This window comes from Pipistrellus hanaki (genome assembly GCF_964339955.1).
Source record: "Pipistrellus hanaki genome assembly, chromosome: 5".
NCBI lineage: Eukaryota > Metazoa > Chordata > Mammalia > Chiroptera > Vespertilionidae > Pipistrellus > Pipistrellus hanaki.
In genome coordinates, this window is record NC_140507.1 from 70,196,752 (window position 1) to 70,214,399 (window position 17,648).

Sequence of the window (17,648 nt, forward strand, 5' to 3'; positions counted from 1 at the left end):
CCCAGTCAGGGCACATGCCTGGGTTTCAGGCTCAATTTCCAGGTTGCAGGTTCGATTCCCAGTGGGGGACAAGCAGGAGGCAGCCAATCAATGATTCTCATCATTGATGTTTTTTTCCCCTCTCTCCCTCTCTGAAATCAGTAACAAAAGAGATACAGGAGCCAAACTTGGAATCATTTCTATAACAAAGTTAAGCAATACCCCATTATAGTCCAAAGTAGAATACTCATGCCTCACATTGCTATAAATTATGATTGAATAAATCCATACATGGGGGAGAAGAGACAAACCTGGGCAGAAATCCCCATAATTAATGTAAATTCTCCATCTCCAGGGAGGTGGGACTAAGGGACACCAGAGCCACTGGGAGTTAAGAAGCAAGGTCTTGGGACACTTTTGAGTTTGGACTGCTGGCCTTCGGAACTGGGAGCCAATAAACCCTTGTTTCCAGCCTCAGTGAGGGATATTTTATTGTGGTGTGTGGTGTTTTGTGCTGGCTACACCAGGAACCTCACTAGTGACTCTTTGGAGATCATCCACCTGGAAAGTGGCAGAGCTGGGGTTTGAGCCTGGACACCCAGGAAGGGCCAGGATGGCAGAGCCGACGCCCAGATGCTCCCAGCAGTCTCCCACCACCTGCCTCACCCTCCAGGAGCAACTCAGCTCTTCCCCCAGAGCCACCGCCCCCAGGGATCAGGACCCATGCACATCCTGAGCACCTATTGTGCCTCCTGCCTGGCCCCAAAAGAAAACCCCACACCTGGAGACCAGAGCACCAGAAATTTATTGAATTATTCACTTTTCCCAAAGCGCAATAGCCACACATACGGCAGTGTATGGAGGGGTGTCCCCCAGCCCTGCTTCTGTGGCCGGGTCAGGGTGACACCCCAAAGCTATAGACCAGACTCAGGCTGGGGGGCGGGGTAGGAGGGGGATGGTGGTGAGGGAACACGGAGAGGGGAAGTTGGCAGTGGGGGGTGGAGACTTCTGGCTGGAAGTCCCAGACTCCCAGTGTGAAGAGAGGAGGAAAGACGGAGGGAGGGGCTGTAGAGCAGGCAGGGCCCCCAGAGCCACCAAAAGGCACCTGGGGAGGAAACACACATCCCAACGAGGGTAAAACCAGCCTTTAAGACACAGCTGCTGTCCTGGGTAGCAGGACACCAGCATGCACACGCGCACACGCGCACACACACACAACACGTAATGCTCCTGGGATGAGGGGCAGCACCCCAGAGACACCCACCCCCTCCCAATTCTAGCCAAAAACTGGGAGGGAAGTCAAGCAGGGACTAGAACAAAGCCCCCAATTTATCAGTTGGCATTTTTGGTTTTTCATCCCAAAAGAAAAAATTTAAAATCTACAACACATCATCCCGAATTCATTAAAAGTGATAAAAAACCTAGCCCCTCCCTCCTCGCGTACGCTTCCGGCTGGGCTGAGAAAGCTGACTGAGGTCTCTCCACCCAAATGCGAGTACCAGAGCAGGGAGTTGTGGGCCCCGTAGAGTCTAAGGCAGCTCCAGCTGCCAGCATTTCCCTGGAAGAGCTGGGATGGGATGGGGCTAGGATGAGAGTGCCATCCCAAGGGGACAGCATGACTAAAATTCTAAAATTAACAAACATTTTAGTGGAGGTATAGGAAATCTTGAAGGGGGGGGGGCAGGTAGATTGGCATCAGCTGCGTTGCTCCAGGTACGCGGACAGGAGCAGCCCAGGGGGCAGGAAGTCCAGATGCCGATTGCTGACCTTCATCTGTCTCTTGCCCTCCAGGTTGGCACCTGCAAGAGGTGACAAATAGGGCAAGAATGAAAAAAATGCAAGAGGCATGGCAAGCTGGCACTTGGGGTCTGGCTGACGGTGACAGGCTCACAAGAGCAGCTCCAAATCCATGAGAACTTCCATCTGCAACCCGTTTCCTCCTTTCTGTTCCTTATCCATGCTCAGACTGAGGCCCCGAGATACCCAGGCCGGAGGCCAAGGGCATGCTCACAGCCTGGAACGAATGTCCTGCCTCCTCCCAGTTCGTCTGCTTCCATCCCTACCCTCGCGGTGACTCTGAAGCTCAGTCCCACCTGGAGACTTCTGCCTTCTCTCCTGCTCCCCCGTTTACCAGGGCCCCTCCTCCGCCGTGTTCACGCACCAGCTGGACTCCAGCAGAAAAGCCCCCCCCCAAACCCCCCATCCATCCTGATATTTGAGAACAAAGACAAGCATGTGGATGAACCATCTTGGGTTGCCATGGGAACTGTCTCCTAAGCAACTCTGGGCAGGAAAACAGCCAGACAGGCAGCAAAGGCTTACAAGCACCTTCCCTAGAGAGTGGTGTCCCAAAACCACCCTTTGTAACTGGGGACACGGGCCCCAGAAGTCATGTGTGGCACAGCAGAGGGGAGCATGGCTCAATGAGGACCCTGCGGACACCGGGGTCCCCTTGAGGCTCAGCTTCATCACCCTCACATGGTCCCTCTCCCCCCTGGCTCTGAAGATGTGGGTGGAGGCGGGGTCTGTGTCCACAGCATCGCCCTGTGTGAGGCCAGGACCACAGGTACTCTGAGGAATTAACGCAGAGTTCCACTACCACTGCTTTGTTCAGGCTCTCTCCCCCCGCTCTCCCCGCAACCTCCAGAAGCCTCCCATTTAGTAAACATCTCGTGTAGCCTCGGTTTCTGGGGGCAGAATGGGCAGAATTGATTCGCTGGGAGGGTCCCAGAGCCGCCAGGCACTTACTGGCTGAGATGAGGTCCATGTACTGGCAGACAGCATGGAGGAGGAGCCTCTCAAAGCTGTGGAGGAATGGGTGGTGAGTGGCCACAGGCCGGGGTCGAGGCACACATGCAGGGAGCTGGCTGCACCCGCCCCACCCGTCACCTGTTGTCCAGCATGGCCGTGTACACGGCTTGGGGAGATACTGAGAAAAACCCCAGCAGCCGCTCCTCCCAGGTCTCCAGCGTTTCCTGCAGGAGATACAGGCCCGGGGTCAGGCTGACACTGAGATCCTGCCCAGGACAGTCTCCAGAGCTCAAAGCCTGGGGTTCAAATGTGGCCTCTGACCAACAACGTGAGGCTACTTAATGAGTTCCAAGAATTCCAGGCACTTAGAAATCTCCATATCTTTGGATGCCTGCACCTTGTGCCTGGTGAACTCCTACACATCCTGCTGTGCCCACCTTCATTGCCCCTGACCCTCCCACCTTGACCAGCCCTAGGCCCTGCATTCTGATCTCAGTGGCGTGTATCCCACCCTGTTTCCACTGCAGCGTGTGCACTATGTACCTGGTGCCCTCGTGCCACCCCCAACTGGAAAGCTGAGACAGGCAGGCGGGGAAAGATGGGCCCAGCCTGCTACTCACCATGGGGATGCGGCTCCTCTTGAGAACGGCTCGCAGGCGCCGGCTGATGCGCTGGAAGCATTCTCGGGGGCTGTAGGCTGGGTCCTCTGCAAGAGGCCAGGGCTTTGGGCGGCAGCTGAAGCAAACTGCCTGCCCGCCCCGTGGGGCGCCTCCCGACCTGTCCCTAGTCCCGCCCCACACACTGGGCCAGGCCCCCGTCCACAAGTCTGGACCCCACCCCCCATGCAGGCCGCACCTTTCCTCCGGTCCACCCCCCGGCTGGGACCCCTTCTCCGGGCCTTGGTCTTGCCCTCATCCTCCAGGTATTGGAGGACCCGCTCCTGCTCCTCCCCGGAGCGGTTCATGAAGTCATTCCAGACCTGGAACAGAGGCAGGCAGGCGCTGGGCTAAGGACGGGGCATCTCCGGGCATCAGTCTCCCCGTCTGGCCAATGCACACGGCGGGCCACAGAGTGTATACAAACACTCCTTGCGGACACCTCTGCCCACTGGACCCGCCAGAAGTCATGGGACCCCTGGAGACCTGCTTGACTGGGGAGGGGTATCTAAATAGATGAGCAGATGAGTCATGGGTGCTAGGGGGTTCCGGGGTGGGGGTGGGGAGGGGCTCCAGCCTGGTCTGAAGAACCCAGAGGGAGACTGAAGACTGAAGGGGCATTTATCAAGGGGCCAGAGGTAGAAGGGACTCCTGGTGGAGGCCCTGGCACAGGCAATGCCTGGTGGTGGGAGCCGGAACAGCAACAGTGTGGCTGGAGCAGAGGGGGTGAGTGAGGGCGCAGGGAGCCCCACCTCCACGTAGGTCTCGTTGCTGCAGGCCTCCGCAAAGATGCCAGGTGCCGCGGGGGGCGCCAGGTCCCCATCCTCCGGGCCACGTGCATCCCCGTCCGTCTCCAGCAGGGTCAGGAGGTATTGAGCTGGATGGAAACAGATGGTCTCTGAGCTGGGGTGTGGCCTTGGGGGCCCTCCAGGCTTCCTCCCCCTCATCTCTATTTATATTTTTTGTTAATTCTCATGGGGATATTTTTCCCATTGATTTTTAGAGAATGGGAGGGAGGGAGGGGGGAGAGAGAGAAACGTCAATGTGAGAGAGACACATCTATTGGTTGCTTTCCACACACACCCTGACTGGGGTCAGGAATTGAACCTGCAACCCAGGTATGTGCCCTTGCCCGGGAATCAAACCCGAGGCCCTTCAGTACTCAGGCTGACACTCTAACATCTCTATATTTATAGCTTCTTTCCGCCCCCCCCCCCATATTTATAGCTTTTATTCTCTGGATTGTACCAGCCTCCCCACCTCCACATTCCAACTGTCTCTCCCAGAAGGTACAGAAAACCATCCAGCCTCCAGAACTCCTCCTACCTCTTCCTGCCTTGTTGAACTCCTACACACCCTCTAAAGCCCCAGCTCCAATGCCTCAAGTTCCCGCTGGCCCAGCCCAGGGTCGCCCAGCTCAGGGCCAGGCTCATGGTAAGGGCAGCCGATGATTCCAACATGCATACCGTTCTCATCGGAGACCTAGGACCCCCCAGGAGGCACCCCTGACCCCTGCTCACTGTTCTCTAGGCGCTGGAGGCTCTTCCGCCCTTTGGCCTTGGGCACCAGGTCTGAGTTCCGCACGGCCTGGTTGATGAAGTGCTGCTTCCGCTTGGAGGCCGAGAACCTCTTCACCTGGGGGCCAGCTAGAGCGGGCAGGCATCCCGCAAGGTGCCTGTGGGCCGGGGGTTAGGGCAGAGAGCAGTCCTCAGGGCCAAGACAGGCCAGGACGCCCAGGCAGAACCCTGCCGCTGCCATTCTACCATGGTCCTCACCTGCTCGGTTTCCCTCAGCAACGGCAGCTCACCCCCTGCCCTATACGTAGCCCTGGACCCTTAACATTTTATTTTGTTTCATTGTCACATCGCCCGAAACGCAGGCATAATTGTGATGACAGACGAGTAAACGGAAGCTCCGAGAAGACGCTTGCCTGAGTCCACACATCAGGTGGGGGCTGAGAAAAGCTGCCCCCCTCCCTCACAGGTTTCCAGATTTTAGCTGTAAGGCGATGAGGCCCAGAGCGTACAGATTTGAACACCACCATCCTCTGGGAGTTTCTCAAAGGCTTGATTTGCCTGAGCCCAGCTTGCCCAATGTGCCCAGGGACCAGGACCAGGGAGGGGGCCGGAGTGCCCCCCTCCAGCTAATGTGCCCTCCTCAGAGCAAATGGCATTAACGATGGAGGTGGATTAGCAGGGCCACCAAGCCTCCTGCTGGGGACCAGAAGGCCAGGTGCACAGGAGCAGCAGGGGGCTCTTGGGTAGAAACCTCAAGGCCAGAAGTTGCTGGGGCTTTCCGGTCAGTCCCTGACAACACCAAACCACAGGAGGGGCCCCACCGGACTCACAGAGTGTGGATGGTCCCTGCTGGGCTCAGAAACCTCCCGGTGCAGGGCAAGAGTGGATTCTGGCTCTCAAATGTTTGGGGTTCCAGGATCCCCCTCCCCATGGACCTTCCCTCATTCACTCCTGTCATTTCATGTTGCTCCTCCAATAAGCCAGGCACAGCCCCACCTCTGGGCCTTTGCGCCGGCTGTGCCCTCTGCCTGGTTCACTTCCTTTTGGCTTCTGTTGAAACTTCCTCCATAAGACCGCAACCTCTTCAGTGCAATACTTTGTTGCTTTGGTTTTTGGATCACTGAACATTCTACTCCACTGAGGACTCCTCACCTCTCCCAGATCATAACCTCTCCTGGGGCACTCACAGCTATGCCTGGCACACAGTAGGTGCACACACACATGCACACACACACACACACACACGAACTGCTGGATCAGATATCCCAGAAAATCCCTGTGGGTGCCTCCGAGTCTGGGAGAGGACACTCAAAGCCAGAAGCTGGGACAGGCACCCTCCCCTGGCATCCCAACCCCCACATGCTTGGTTTCCTCCTGTGATGGGGAGCTCATCCCCTCAGCCACACCAACGATCACAGCAACATCCCTGGGGTGAGCATTCACATATCAAGTCAGCACAGGCTCCGCCCTGAGAATTGACTCCTGAGCCTCAAGCACGCCCAACCCAACCTCTAGATTCACCCCTGGCCTCCCTGGGGCTCCAGAGCCTAGGTCTCCACTCCAGGAGCTGGACAGAGTCCAGGATGGCAGCCTGGTTGGGCAGATAAGAGAAGCCACATCCTGGGGGAGCTATCAGACATCAGAGCAGGGCAGGCCGCAGTGAGAGAGCACCAGCCCTTAGGGCCTGGGCTCTTTGAGAGAAGGGCTTCCCGGCACCTCCAGAGTAGGCGCAGAGCTAAGATTTGAACCTGAGTCTGAACAGACCTCCCCCATACAACAGAAGGAAGCCTCTTGCTTCACATGTGAGTTCACAGATCTGTGGTCGGTACCTCAGACGAAAGCCCACCTAAGACCCAACAGGTCCCTCCCCTGTCTCACCCTGGCTCCCTAGCACTGTCAGACAAAGGCCCAGCTCTCCCCTGACCTGGTGTGGGAGACCCTGTCTGTCTTGTTCCCAGGCATTTAGGGGGCTTACGACCCTCTTATGGGCCTCAGGTGCTGAGCTGAGCACTGTAAAATGAGTCCACCATCAACTCAAGCCTCCTGACTTCACCCAGATTCCAGCAGGAGATAAGAAACACGTGGCTACGGAGGGCCTGGGACCCCCAATCAAGACACAGAGGGGACAAGGCATAAAGGGGGCAGGGCACAGTTTCCCAGAACTCCTACTTGTTATAAAGGCTGGGGGGAGGGGTGTTGACTATCAGTGTAAACTTTATATAAAATGATCTCTACTTGGCAAAGCATCAATACCCAACCCCATCTCCCCTCTGGGGGCTTCCTCTGCTCCCGCCACAGGGATTCCCTCCATGTCTCACACCAGCCAGAAACCACCCACCTCAGGACCTTTGCATGTGCTGAGCCTATGCCGGAAGCACCCTTTCTCAGCTCTTTCTGGCCTCTGCTCAAATGTCACCTCCCCAGAAACTGCCTCAGCCCCCGCTAGCCCCATCAGCCCTGTTTGCATGCGTCACCAATGGGCATCCAAGATCAGCTGGTCCATGTACGTGTTTAGTCCTTAATCCTCACCTTCCTTGCTAGACCTGTGCAAAGAGGACACAGGGCGAGGTCGTTTTGGTCGCCGCTGTGTCCCCAACACCGGCCCCACAGCGGGTGCTCATGGCTGTTCACCCACTCTCTGTGCCACCCAAAAAGACCACTCTGCAGATGGGGAAACTGAGGCTCCAGCAGTCCTCAGGAAATGTGTGCACCGAGGACAGGCCCCATGGTGAACAGCTGCTAAGTCCGGTTGGGTTTGGGAGGGCAGACCCTGTGGCCCCCAATTCTGCTCCCTGAAATGGGGAATTTCGACATGGTTGCCCAGCCCAAAAATCACCTCCTCTGACCTGTCCCCTCCCTCAGGGACGGGCAAGACAGAAACCTACTTCCCTAGCAGGAAACCAAGAGGGCTTGGGGTAGAGATGACTCAGCCTGGGGTGAGGCCAGCAGTGGCCACACACCCCAAAACACAGAGGTGGGGGGCACTCTGTGCAGGTCAGAGTAACACACCTGGCAGGTAAATCCGCACTTTTGTGGTCAAGGCCTCTTCAGAGAGGTGTTATCTCTCATTCCGGTAAATACCGGTATCTGTAGAGACCAGGAGGCCCTCAGGCAAATGCCCAGATGAGATAACATAAGCTAATAATAAATAACAATAAAGTAATAACAAATATAATAAGACAATACGATCCTTTAAAAATGATAATAAAACCACAATTAATAGGATGTTTAAGATAATAAAAAAAATGGACACCCTGTGCTGGGCACCTCAGGGACACAGGGTCACCCACCCCCCCAACCCCCAGCCACTCTGAGAAGAGGCCACTGTTATTCTCTCATTTAACAAGGGGGGAAACTGAGGCACAGGACGAGTTTCTGCCTAAACTCCAGGGTTCAAAGGAAGCCTGAGACCCACAGGACCCACACTCTTATGGAGGAGGGGTGTCTCCACCCATATGGGTTCGCTCCCCTGGCTTCCCGGCTCCCTCCGAGGACAGACGGGCTCCGGCTGACCGGGTTTTTAGCCCCTCCACCCCCCTTCCAGCCCCGTTAATCTGGGTTTGCAGCCGGAGATAAACCCTGTGCACCCAGGAAGGAGGTGGTAATCCAGGTGGGGGTCTAGCCCTGGCTGTGGGGTGATTGCCCGGCGTGGGGGGCATGAACCCCGCGTGTGGACAAAAGCCTGGGGGCACCACCCAGCGGCCGCCGGGCCGAGCGGTGACAGCTGCTCCCGGGACCCCAGCCGGCTCGGCACCTGGGACTCCAGGGCCCCGGGGCCCTCCACCCCCCGCCCTCCGCCCAGCAAACACCCCGCGGGCGGTGGGAACGGGATTTCCCCGGGAAAACGCGCGGACACCATCAGCCCCCCATCCCACCGGCGTCGGGGGTGTCCCCGAGGAAAGGGGCGGGAGGGCTGGGCTGCGGCCAGCGGGAGGTGGAGGAGGGAGCCCGGAGCCCGGGGAGGCGCCCGCCCGCCCCCCGCGCTCACAGCGTCCGCCGCCCGCCCGGGCCGCCCCCGGCCGCCGCCGCCGCCTCCGGGCCGCCCTCCGGCTGCTCCAGGGCGACCATGGCTCGGAGGGCCCAGCCGCCGCCGCCGCCGCCGCCGGCCAGGCCTCCGCGGGCCGGGCAGGAAGTGACGGCGCCGGGGGCGGGCGGGGCGGATCCCGGGGCTGCCGTGCGGGGCGGGGTCGCTGCCAGGAAGGCGGTGCAACCCCGGGCTGCGGTGGGAGGGGGCACCCAGCCCCAGACGGGGGACCCGAAAAAATGAGGGGGTTTAGGGAGTAGAGGTTCGGCGGCCACAAACCCAGGCTGCGGGCATGGAGGGGCGCCAGCCGGGAATGGGAAACTGAGGCCTGGATAACGGGACGGAAGGGAGACCTGGGAGGCAGGGGAAGGATGAATGACATGCTCCCCACCCCTCTCCGAGCACCCACCGGCCTTTCTTCCACCAGCTCCCTCCTTGTCGGTCGTGAAAGTGTAGCCCCTGGAGCACCAGCTGCATGCCTCAGTTTACCCATCTCTGAAAGTAGGACTCCTCAGTGTGCCTCGGCTGGTTCCAGCGTCGTCCAGCACGAGCAAAGGTAGTGGCTGAGTCAGGGCACATACCCAGGTTGCAGGTTAAATCCCAAGGTCAACTACATTCAGCAGGTGGGCTGGGGGCTGGGGGCTGGGGGCTGGGGAGCCAGGGGTCCTCTCTGGTATCACCCCTCTCCTGACCCTTTCATTTGTGGGTCCTGAAGACCATCCCAGGACATGCGCTGTGTGCGCCTGAGTGTTTGGACATTTGTGTGTGTGTGTGTGGGGGGGGGGTTGACCCTCAGTGTGGGCACAGACAATCAATGGATGTTTCTCTCTCCCTTCCTGTTTTTAAAAAAGCAATCAAAATCACACATATATCTTTGGGTGAGGACTAAAACCCAAAAAATTGGGATGCCAGCACTTTGGGCATTTTGGGTTTATTCATTCAACAGAAGCCTCCTGTTTCACGGGGCCACTTCTGGGCTCTGTGGACCCAGCAGTGACCAAGACAGACCCCGCCCTCACCCACAGGGAGAGGAAGAGGAGCCTCTGGGAGAACAAACGGCCAATGCAGAGTGGCCAGAGCAGGGAGGGAGTGGGAGGCAGGGGGAGTAGAGCTGGAGGGGAGGGGCAGACCCCTGAGCCTGGTGATGACAGATCTGGTTTTGGTCCCGAAGGCACTGAGGAGCCATGGGAGGACTTAGAGCACAGAATTAAACCTGCTCCAACATCCAGGCTCCTCCCTTCCGTCTACAAGGAAAGTGGGGAACCTACACCACAGGGATGGAACCTGCCAGACCCAGTCAGGTGCAAATTGTACAGAAGAAATCACCCAGCATATCTTAACAAATAAGGAGCAAGGGGGAGATTGTAGCGGTGGGGGTGGGTGGAGGTGGAAGGGGGCATAGATGGATAAATGGTGATGGGGATAATATTTTTTTTTAAAGAGCAATTGGAGCCCTAACCGGTTTGGCTCAGTGGATAGAGCATTGGCCTGTGGACTGGAGGGTCCCAGGTTCGATTCCGGTCAAGGGCATGTACCTTGGTTGTGGGCACATACCCAGTAGGGGGTGTGCAGGAGGCAGCTCATCGATGATTCTCTCTCATTGATGTTTCTAACTCTCTATCCCTCTCTCTTCCTCTCTGTAAAAAAAAAATCAATTATATATATATATATATAAAGAGCAATGGAGGGCAGAAAAAAAAAGGAGGAACAATTAAAAGACCTCCCTCCCTAAAGAGCTCATGCTGTGACTTCATGTAGATAAATGTGCAAAGATGCAAAAGAAATTAATGGTGATGCACATCAGAAGAGAAGAAAGAAGTGGGGGGGGGCTTCTGGGGGCTAAAAATGTTTGCCTCCTGCTCTGACCCATGATGATATCTGCTCAATAAATGTGCCAATCCTAGAGTATGCAGCCTGAGCCTCGACCTGACAGGGCCTCGTTCCCAGAGTCTGGACTGCAGGTCTTGATGCAGCATCTAGAAGGGTTCAGTAATCTGGAGAAGCGCTGTGTGTAAATTAAATAAGAGTCCAGAGACTAAACATAATTTTGGAAGGCATTTGGGGGGCCAGAGGAGCTTAGCTAAAGGAACTAAATTTTCCTTGTCTCAGGACCGCTGGCTATTTGTTAACACAAATTGTCCTAATGCAAGGTAGATATACGCTTCAAAGGCCAGGTTTTGGTATATCGAAGCCATTGTTAGATTGGTAAATTACCTCCAGCTGTTCAGGTGTTTGGCCAGGATGAGGCAATGACATGTAGATTAAGATGCCCTCAGCTGTCTGGCAGCAAGCAATCATCTATGCAAATCCTTTTCAGGTTTGGGGAAGTGCCCTCAGCCATCCCAGAAGATTCAGCCCTTGCTGACGTGCTGAGATTGGCTTCTGGCACACTTTCTTCCAACCTCCTGGACCCCTGGCCTGGCAGGGAGCTGCTGCTGTTCCCCAAAGCCCCCACCTCGAAGGTTCAGCCACTGCTGAGTGCTCCCTCAGACCCACTCAACTCTGCAGCTTTCCCCAAACAGTTCCTCTCTCTCCATCCAACCTGTTCCTCTTAGCATCCCACATGGACTTCTCTCCCCTGGTTTTTATTCTAAGTTGCCCAGAACAACTTGAAAAGTATAAAAAGAGTGAACAAGGAGACATTCCCCTCCACCTGGCTCTTTGTTCTCCCCCCTGGAGATAGCTGATGTGGTCTGATGCCTGTGCAAAGCTCTTCGTTTCTCCCCATTTTAGTCTTTTTTAACAAATGGTAGCGTCTTATTCTCTGCTGCAAAGTACTCCACAATGGCGGCCATCCTGGTACATAGGCTAGTCCTGTGGTCGGCAAACTGCGGCTCTCGAGCCACATGCGGCTTTTTCGCCCCTTGAGTGTGGCTCTTCCACAAAATATCATGGCCTGGGCGAGTCTATTTTGAAGAAGTGGCGCTAGAAGAAGTTTAAGTTTAAAAAATTTGGCTCTCCAAAGAAATTTCAATCATACTGTTGATATTTGGCTCTGTTGACTAATGAGTTTGCCGACCACTGGGCCAGTCTATGGAGTCCATTTCTAGGGGTGAGTTTTCTGGTAAACAGCATCCACCACCGGGCACCTACCAGCAGCGGTACCGGTGTCTGCCAATAGCTGCCCATGAGCTGGGAGGTGGACACGCCTAAGGGGTCTGATTTGCAGCAACCCAAATCCTACCCCATCCCATCCCGCTCTGCCCCAGCCCTTCCTCCAGTTCCGCTGCTCCAGTGCTCTCTCTCACCGCCGTTCAGGGGGAGGAGAGAATGGGGGAAGGTTGCTGAGCGGGCGAAGGGCTCCTGGCAGGGGAAGGAGCGGAGAGCGCCTGCAGGAGGGGCAGGAAGGCGGGGATCAGGAGGGAACGGGGTATAAATGCGAGGCGGTGCGGCTAGAGCAGAGGCGTAGCTGAGCCCCTAGGAGCCACCTTCCAAACCACGGTGGCTTCCGGCCGAGATCCTTCCCGGGATCCGCAGGTGCATCCCCGGGCGGCGGTCCCGGGGAGCGATCGATAGGGAGAGGGCGGCAGAGTCATGCGCGCCTTGGCCAGCTCGGGGCCCAATGCGTCCCGGTGGGCGCCGGCCGACGCCTCGGGCTGTCCGGGCTGCGGCGCCAACGCCTCGGACGGCCCGGCCCCCGCGGTGTGGTCCGTGGACGCCTGGCTCGTGCCGCTCTTTTTTGGCGCCCTAATGCTGCTCGGCCTGACCGGGAACTCGCTGGTCATCTTCGTCATCTGCCGCCACAAGCAGATGCGCACAGTGACCAACTTTTACATCGGTGAGCCCCTGGGTGTATCTGCCAGCCCCCTGTCCCCACGAGGGCGGAGAGGCGGGAGCGCCCCCTAGCGGTGCCCTGGCCCTGCCAGAGAGGCGTCTCCCCCGGGTCTCCGCTCCTCTCCCTCCTGGCCCCCTGCCTTAGGCTAGAGGTCCCCAGCGGGCGTTGGAGGGTTCCTGCGGTCGCAGCACATCAAAGGTTGGAGAGTGTGGCTTGGAGAGCTCGCCCCTGCCTCTCCAGGAAGATGTCTGATTGAAATGCGGTCGTAGGACACAGTGTTCGATGAATAAAAGCAGTGGAGGGGAGGGGCTGCTTGGTCCTTGGGCTCCCAGTTTGCAATTTCTGCCACAGTTTTTGGCTCAGTTTGCACACCTGTGTGACGGGATGACCCACCACGCAGGTGAGTGCTCAGTTCGTGTTCTCCATCGATGGTGGGTGTTGGGCCAGCACCACTGTCTCCAATTTGCAGAGGAGAAAACTGAGGCTCAGAGGGACAGGGGCCTGCTCTGGCTCTCCCAGCCCAGACAGGGGTGAGCCCATTGAAGCTTGATAGCTGTGAAGTCGGTGTGGGGGATGTTTGAAGTGTAAAAGGGGGAGATTGGGGGATGTAGGGGGCCTTCTGGAGCTGACCTGCTGGTCACTCAGACAAAGGTGGGTGCCAGGGAACTGGGCCAGAAGCGCTGGGAGGCGGAGGCCCCATGTCCAGAGCCGAAACTTCCCCTGCCTGCAGCCAACCTGGCGGCCACTGACGTGACCTTCCTGCTGTGCTGTGTGCCCTTCACCGCCCTACTCTACCCGCTGCCTGCCTGGGTGCTGGGTGACTTCATGTGCAAGTTTGTCAACTACATTCAGCAGGTGGGCCGTGGGCTGGGGGAGAGGGGCTGGGAGCCAGGGGGCAGGTCTGGGTGTGGGCAGGTGGGTGCAGTGGGGAGGATGGGGCCCAGTGGGAAGTGGGTTGGTAGGGGGGTGGGGGTGAGTCAGCCTGGTGGATAGGCTGGGAGAAGGTGTAGCCCAGTGGGAAGTGGGTTGGTGGGGGGCGGAGGACCCCAGCAATGGGTAGGGCAGGGCTACAGGAGGCACTGGGTGTTGGAGATGAGCACCGGAGGGTGATGCGGGTTCTTGCCCCTCCCACCGGCCCCTAGGATGGCTCTGCCTCTCCCTGTCTCAGTCTCTGGGTCTCAGAAGGCCCCAGTGGTGCCCTCAAGCCCTCACTATTCTGGGGTCCTCTCTGGTATCACCCCTCTCCTGACCCTTTCATTTGTGGGTCCTGAAGACCCTCCCAGGACACGCCCTGTGTGTTTGAACATTTGTGTGTGTGGGTGGGAGGGGGGAGCGGAGGGGGACCCGAAGTGTGGACACAGACAAGGCAGACCCCACGCCAAGCTCCCGGCCCTCCAGGTCTCCGTGCAGGCTACATGCGCCACCCTGACCGCCATGAGCGTGGACCGCTGGTACGTGACGGTGTTCCCGCTGCGCGCCCTGCACCGCCGCACGCCCCGCCTGGCGCTGTCCGTCAGCCTGGCCATCTGGGTGGGTGAGTGCAGCGCGGGAGCACACGGGGTGGGGGGACAAGCCCTCCTCGTGCCCTGGGCGCCTTCCTTCTCACCATCTCCCTCTGGGCGTCGGGAAATGCGCACCATGGCGCTGCCCGAGGAGAACCCCTGAGCGCGCAGACTGGGGAGGCGCCCGGGAGACCAGGGCCCCGGCCCCTCCTGGCGCTGGTCCCCGGGCGAGGCCTTCAGCTGCGCCCGTGGTGCAGGCTCCGCGGCCGTGTCGGCGCCGGTGCTCGCCCTGCACCGCCTCTCGCCGGGGCCGCGCACCTACTGCAGCGAGGCCTTCCCCAGCCGCGCCCTGGAGCGCGCCTTTGCGCTCTACAACCTGCTGGCGCTCTACCTGCTGCCGCTGGCCGGAACCTGCGCCTGCTATGGGGCCATGCTCCGCCACCTGGGCCGCGCCGCCCTGAGCCCGGCGCCCGCCGACAGCTCCCGGCAGGTGCGCGGCGGGCTGGGGGGAGGCGGAGCCGGGCTGGGATGGGCACGGCGGGGGGGGGGGGGGGGGGCGGGGAAGGCACATCGGGGGAATCTGAGGGGGTGACAGGAGGGCAGCTCCGGGGGAAGGTTCCACAGCCCCTCCTCCTCCCACCCCCATCAGGGGCAGATGCTGGCGGAGCGGGCGGACGTTGTGCGGGCCAGGGTGTCCAGGCTGGTGGCGGCCGTGGTGCTGCTCTTCGCGGTCTGCTGGGGCCCCATCCAGCTGTTCCTGGTGCTGCAGGCGCTGGGCCCGTCGGGCTCCTGGCACCCCCGCAGCTACGCGGCCTACGCGCTCAAGATCTGGGCGCACTGCATGTCCTACAGCAACTCCGCGCTCAACCCGCTGCTCTACGCCTTCCTGGGCGCGCACTTCCGGCGGGCCCTGCGCCGCGTCTGCGCCTGCGCCTGCGCCGCCCGCGCCCCCAGCGGCCCCCGCGCCCCGGGCGCCCCGGGCCCCCGGACCGCCCCGCCCCGCCTCCCTCCGCCACCCCAGGGCGACGACGAAGCCGGGAGGCAGCGGGCCAGGGCTGTGCGTCCTGAGGGAACACGCTGCCCCTCTCTGAGCCGACTCTGGTGGAACCGAGGTGGGCCTCCCTCTGGAACGGGTGTTGCTTGAACAGCAGTTGCCGTGATTCCGTTATTAATACCTTTGTTTTTGTCCAAGATCATCTTAGTAAAAATGTTGTGTCCTCTGTAAGGTTTGTTACAAACTGGCTGTGATGTTTGCAGTTGTTGGTATTGTGATTATTATTTCTTTATGTCCTGAAATTGAAGATACTTTGATGCCGGCACCCAACGTCTGGAACTTTCCAGGAAGCACCGATAGATGTTTTCACTCGGTATACTGTATGATTGAAAGATTCATCCCATTGTCAGCGGTATTAAAATTCGAACACTCCCTGTCCAGGTAGCTGAGTTGGTTACAGCGAACGCCCTAATACGTGCAGATAGTGATTTCAATCCCTGGTCAGGGCACATACAAGAATCAACCAATGGCCGAAACCGGTTTGGCTCAGTGGTAGAGTGTCGGTCTGCGGACTGAAGGGTCCCAGGTTCGATTCCAGTCAAGGGCATGTACGTTGGTTGCAGGCACATCCCCAATAGGGGGTGTGCAAGAGGCAGCAGGTCGATGTTTCTCTCTCATCGACATTTCTAGCTCTCTATCTCTCTCCCTCTCTGTAAAAAATCAATAAAATATATTTTAAAAAAAGAATCAATCAACGAATGCATAAATAAGTGAAACAGCAAATCAATGTCCGCCCCCTCTCAAATCAGTCAATAAAGCCCACCAATCCCCAGTAGGGGTCCTGCAGGAGGCAGCCCATGGATATTTCTCTCTCATTGATATTCCTATCTATTTCTTTTTTCTTTTTTTTTAATCAATTTTTAAAAAACAATTTAAAAAATAAAATCAGTAAGTAAAAACCCTTAAATGTGAACACATTGTGCATTTTAAAATGGCGGAACAGGCTGTTATCATTGCTATCTGGAGGCTGGGAACACCTCCCTGGGGCACAGAGCATGGAGCTGCTGTGCAAGAGGCAGGATAGATGGCTGGGTAACAAACTGGCCCAGACAGAGCGTCTCAGAACAGCCATTCAGCCTCTGTCGTTATTCTGTGGGGTGGTGGGCCTCCAGCCTGGCAGTGCTGCCACCATGCGGTGTTGGCTGGGCCAGTGAGTTGGGAGAAAGCTACCCCCTAGTGGCCAGTGTGGGGCTTTAGAGGCAGAAGCTCCGCGCTTAGTGGCCAGTGTGGGGCTTTAGAGGCAGAAGCTCCGTGCTTCCTGCGGCCTGGGCTCAGGAGTCCCAAAGCCTCACTTTCCCACACCGAGCTGTCAGAATCCCACCAGGTTCCACAGCGGGGTGGAGTGTGTGTGTGTGTGTGTGGGGGGGGAACCCCACCTCTGGATGGTTTAGTCTTAGTGCAGTCTCCCAAACAGCCCTGCGAGCTGAAGGCTTCGTTGCCCTGAGAGACAGCTGCCCGCATCTTGGAAGGCCCCGCCCTCCCCAGTTATGTGGGGACAGGATGGCTCTCCACACCACCCAGGTTTGTGGTGGTATGGCTGGGCGGGAGGCGGAGCCAGGCTGAGAGGCTTTGTCGAACTCAATCAGAGAAGGGGCCAAAATCTAAAATCCAGCCTAAATCGCGGGCCGAATGGTTTACTGAACAGTCATAAACTGACGATGTCATAAACTGACAGCGGAGTGCAGTGATGACAGCGCGGTGCGGGCCACATTGCAAGGCCTGGCGGGCTGGATTTGGCCTGCGGGCCTTGTGTTTGACACATGTGACCTAGAGAGATGCAGTGTGATGGCAGTGGGAAGGGTCACCAGGGAAAACGTGTGCCCGTTTGTGATGAACTAGAATGCGTCCAGGAAAGCTTCCTACGAGGGGAGGCCAAGGAGTGTGAACGGAACTCAGAGGTGGGGGAAGAGCGCACCGGATGGAGGGCACAGCCAGTGCACAGGCCCTGACGCAGGATCTGTGTGGTGGACTGGAGAAATCCCTAGAGGGGGGTGGGGCTGGAGGGGACCTTATAACAGAGGGAAATACAGGCCTCACAGTACTGTGCAAGGAATGAATTAACACTGACCCATTGCACAGAGGGGGAAATGGAGCACAGGGCGGCTCAGGCACTTGCCTGGGACAGAAGTGCACTCTGATCTGCTGGACTCTTTCTGGGTGTGGAGGGGGTCCCTGTGTTTTGGAGACTGAGCTGCGGCCCGGCCCCTTACAGATGGCTTCCTTCCCCAGCTCACCTGGGTCTTTAGCCTCCTCCTCCCCAGGCAGACGTCTGGGCCCTCCCTCAGGTGTGTGTGTGTGTGTGGCGGGGGTATCAGCTGCTGGGTGTGTAATAGCCCAAAGGTGGAGGCCTCCCTGCCACCTGCTGCCGTTAGACTGCAGGCAGCCCTGGG

At 58.1% G+C, this 17,648-nt stretch overlaps 2 protein-coding genes across 2 annotated transcripts; one reads left to right on the forward strand and one right to left on the reverse strand.

Moving 5' to 3' along the window:
- Positions 1 to 765: 765 nt before the first annotated feature.
- On the reverse strand, positions 766 to 9,030 carry R3HDM4 (R3H domain containing 4). The gene is made up of 8 exons (XM_084884773.1): positions 8,892 to 9,030; positions 4,907 to 5,061; positions 4,139 to 4,263; positions 3,586 to 3,709; positions 3,351 to 3,436; positions 2,869 to 2,954; positions 2,728 to 2,783; positions 766 to 1,778 (listed from the first exon to the last, which is right to left on the reverse strand). Exons 1-8 carry the CDS (start codon positions 8,969 to 8,971, stop codon positions 1,675 to 1,677), a joined length of 816 nt encoding a protein of 271 aa, XP_084740899.1. The 5' UTR covers positions 8,972 to 9,030; the 3' UTR covers positions 766 to 1,674.
- A 2,026-nt stretch (positions 9,031 to 11,056) lies between these two features.
- Positions 11,057 to 15,687, forward strand: KISS1R (KISS1 receptor). The gene is given in 6 exon segments (XM_084883258.1): positions 11,057 to 12,705; positions 13,433 to 13,557; positions 14,101 to 14,236; positions 14,462 to 14,694; positions 14,854 to 15,136; positions 15,139 to 15,687. Coding segments are annotated over 6 exon segments (1,155 nt in total). The 5' UTR covers positions 11,057 to 12,461; the 3' UTR covers positions 15,273 to 15,687.
- The last annotated feature ends 1,961 nt before the right edge of the window (positions 15,688 to 17,648 follow it).

Excerpts from the sequence above, each read along its gene's own strand:
- R3HDM4 (XM_084884773.1), bottom strand. The coding sequence starts at position 8,971 with ATGGTCGCCCTGGAGCAGCCGGAGGGCGGCCCGGAGGCGGCGGCGGCG. Across the intron at positions 2,784-2,868 it reads ACGGCCATGCTGGACAACAG|CTTTGAGAGGCTCCTCCTCC; the intron begins GTGACGGGTGGG and ends ATTCCTCCACAG. Across the intron at positions 1,779-2,727 it reads CATGGACCTCATCTCAGCCA|GTGCCAACCTGGAGGGCAAG; the intron begins GTAAGTGCCTGG and ends CACCTCTTGCAG.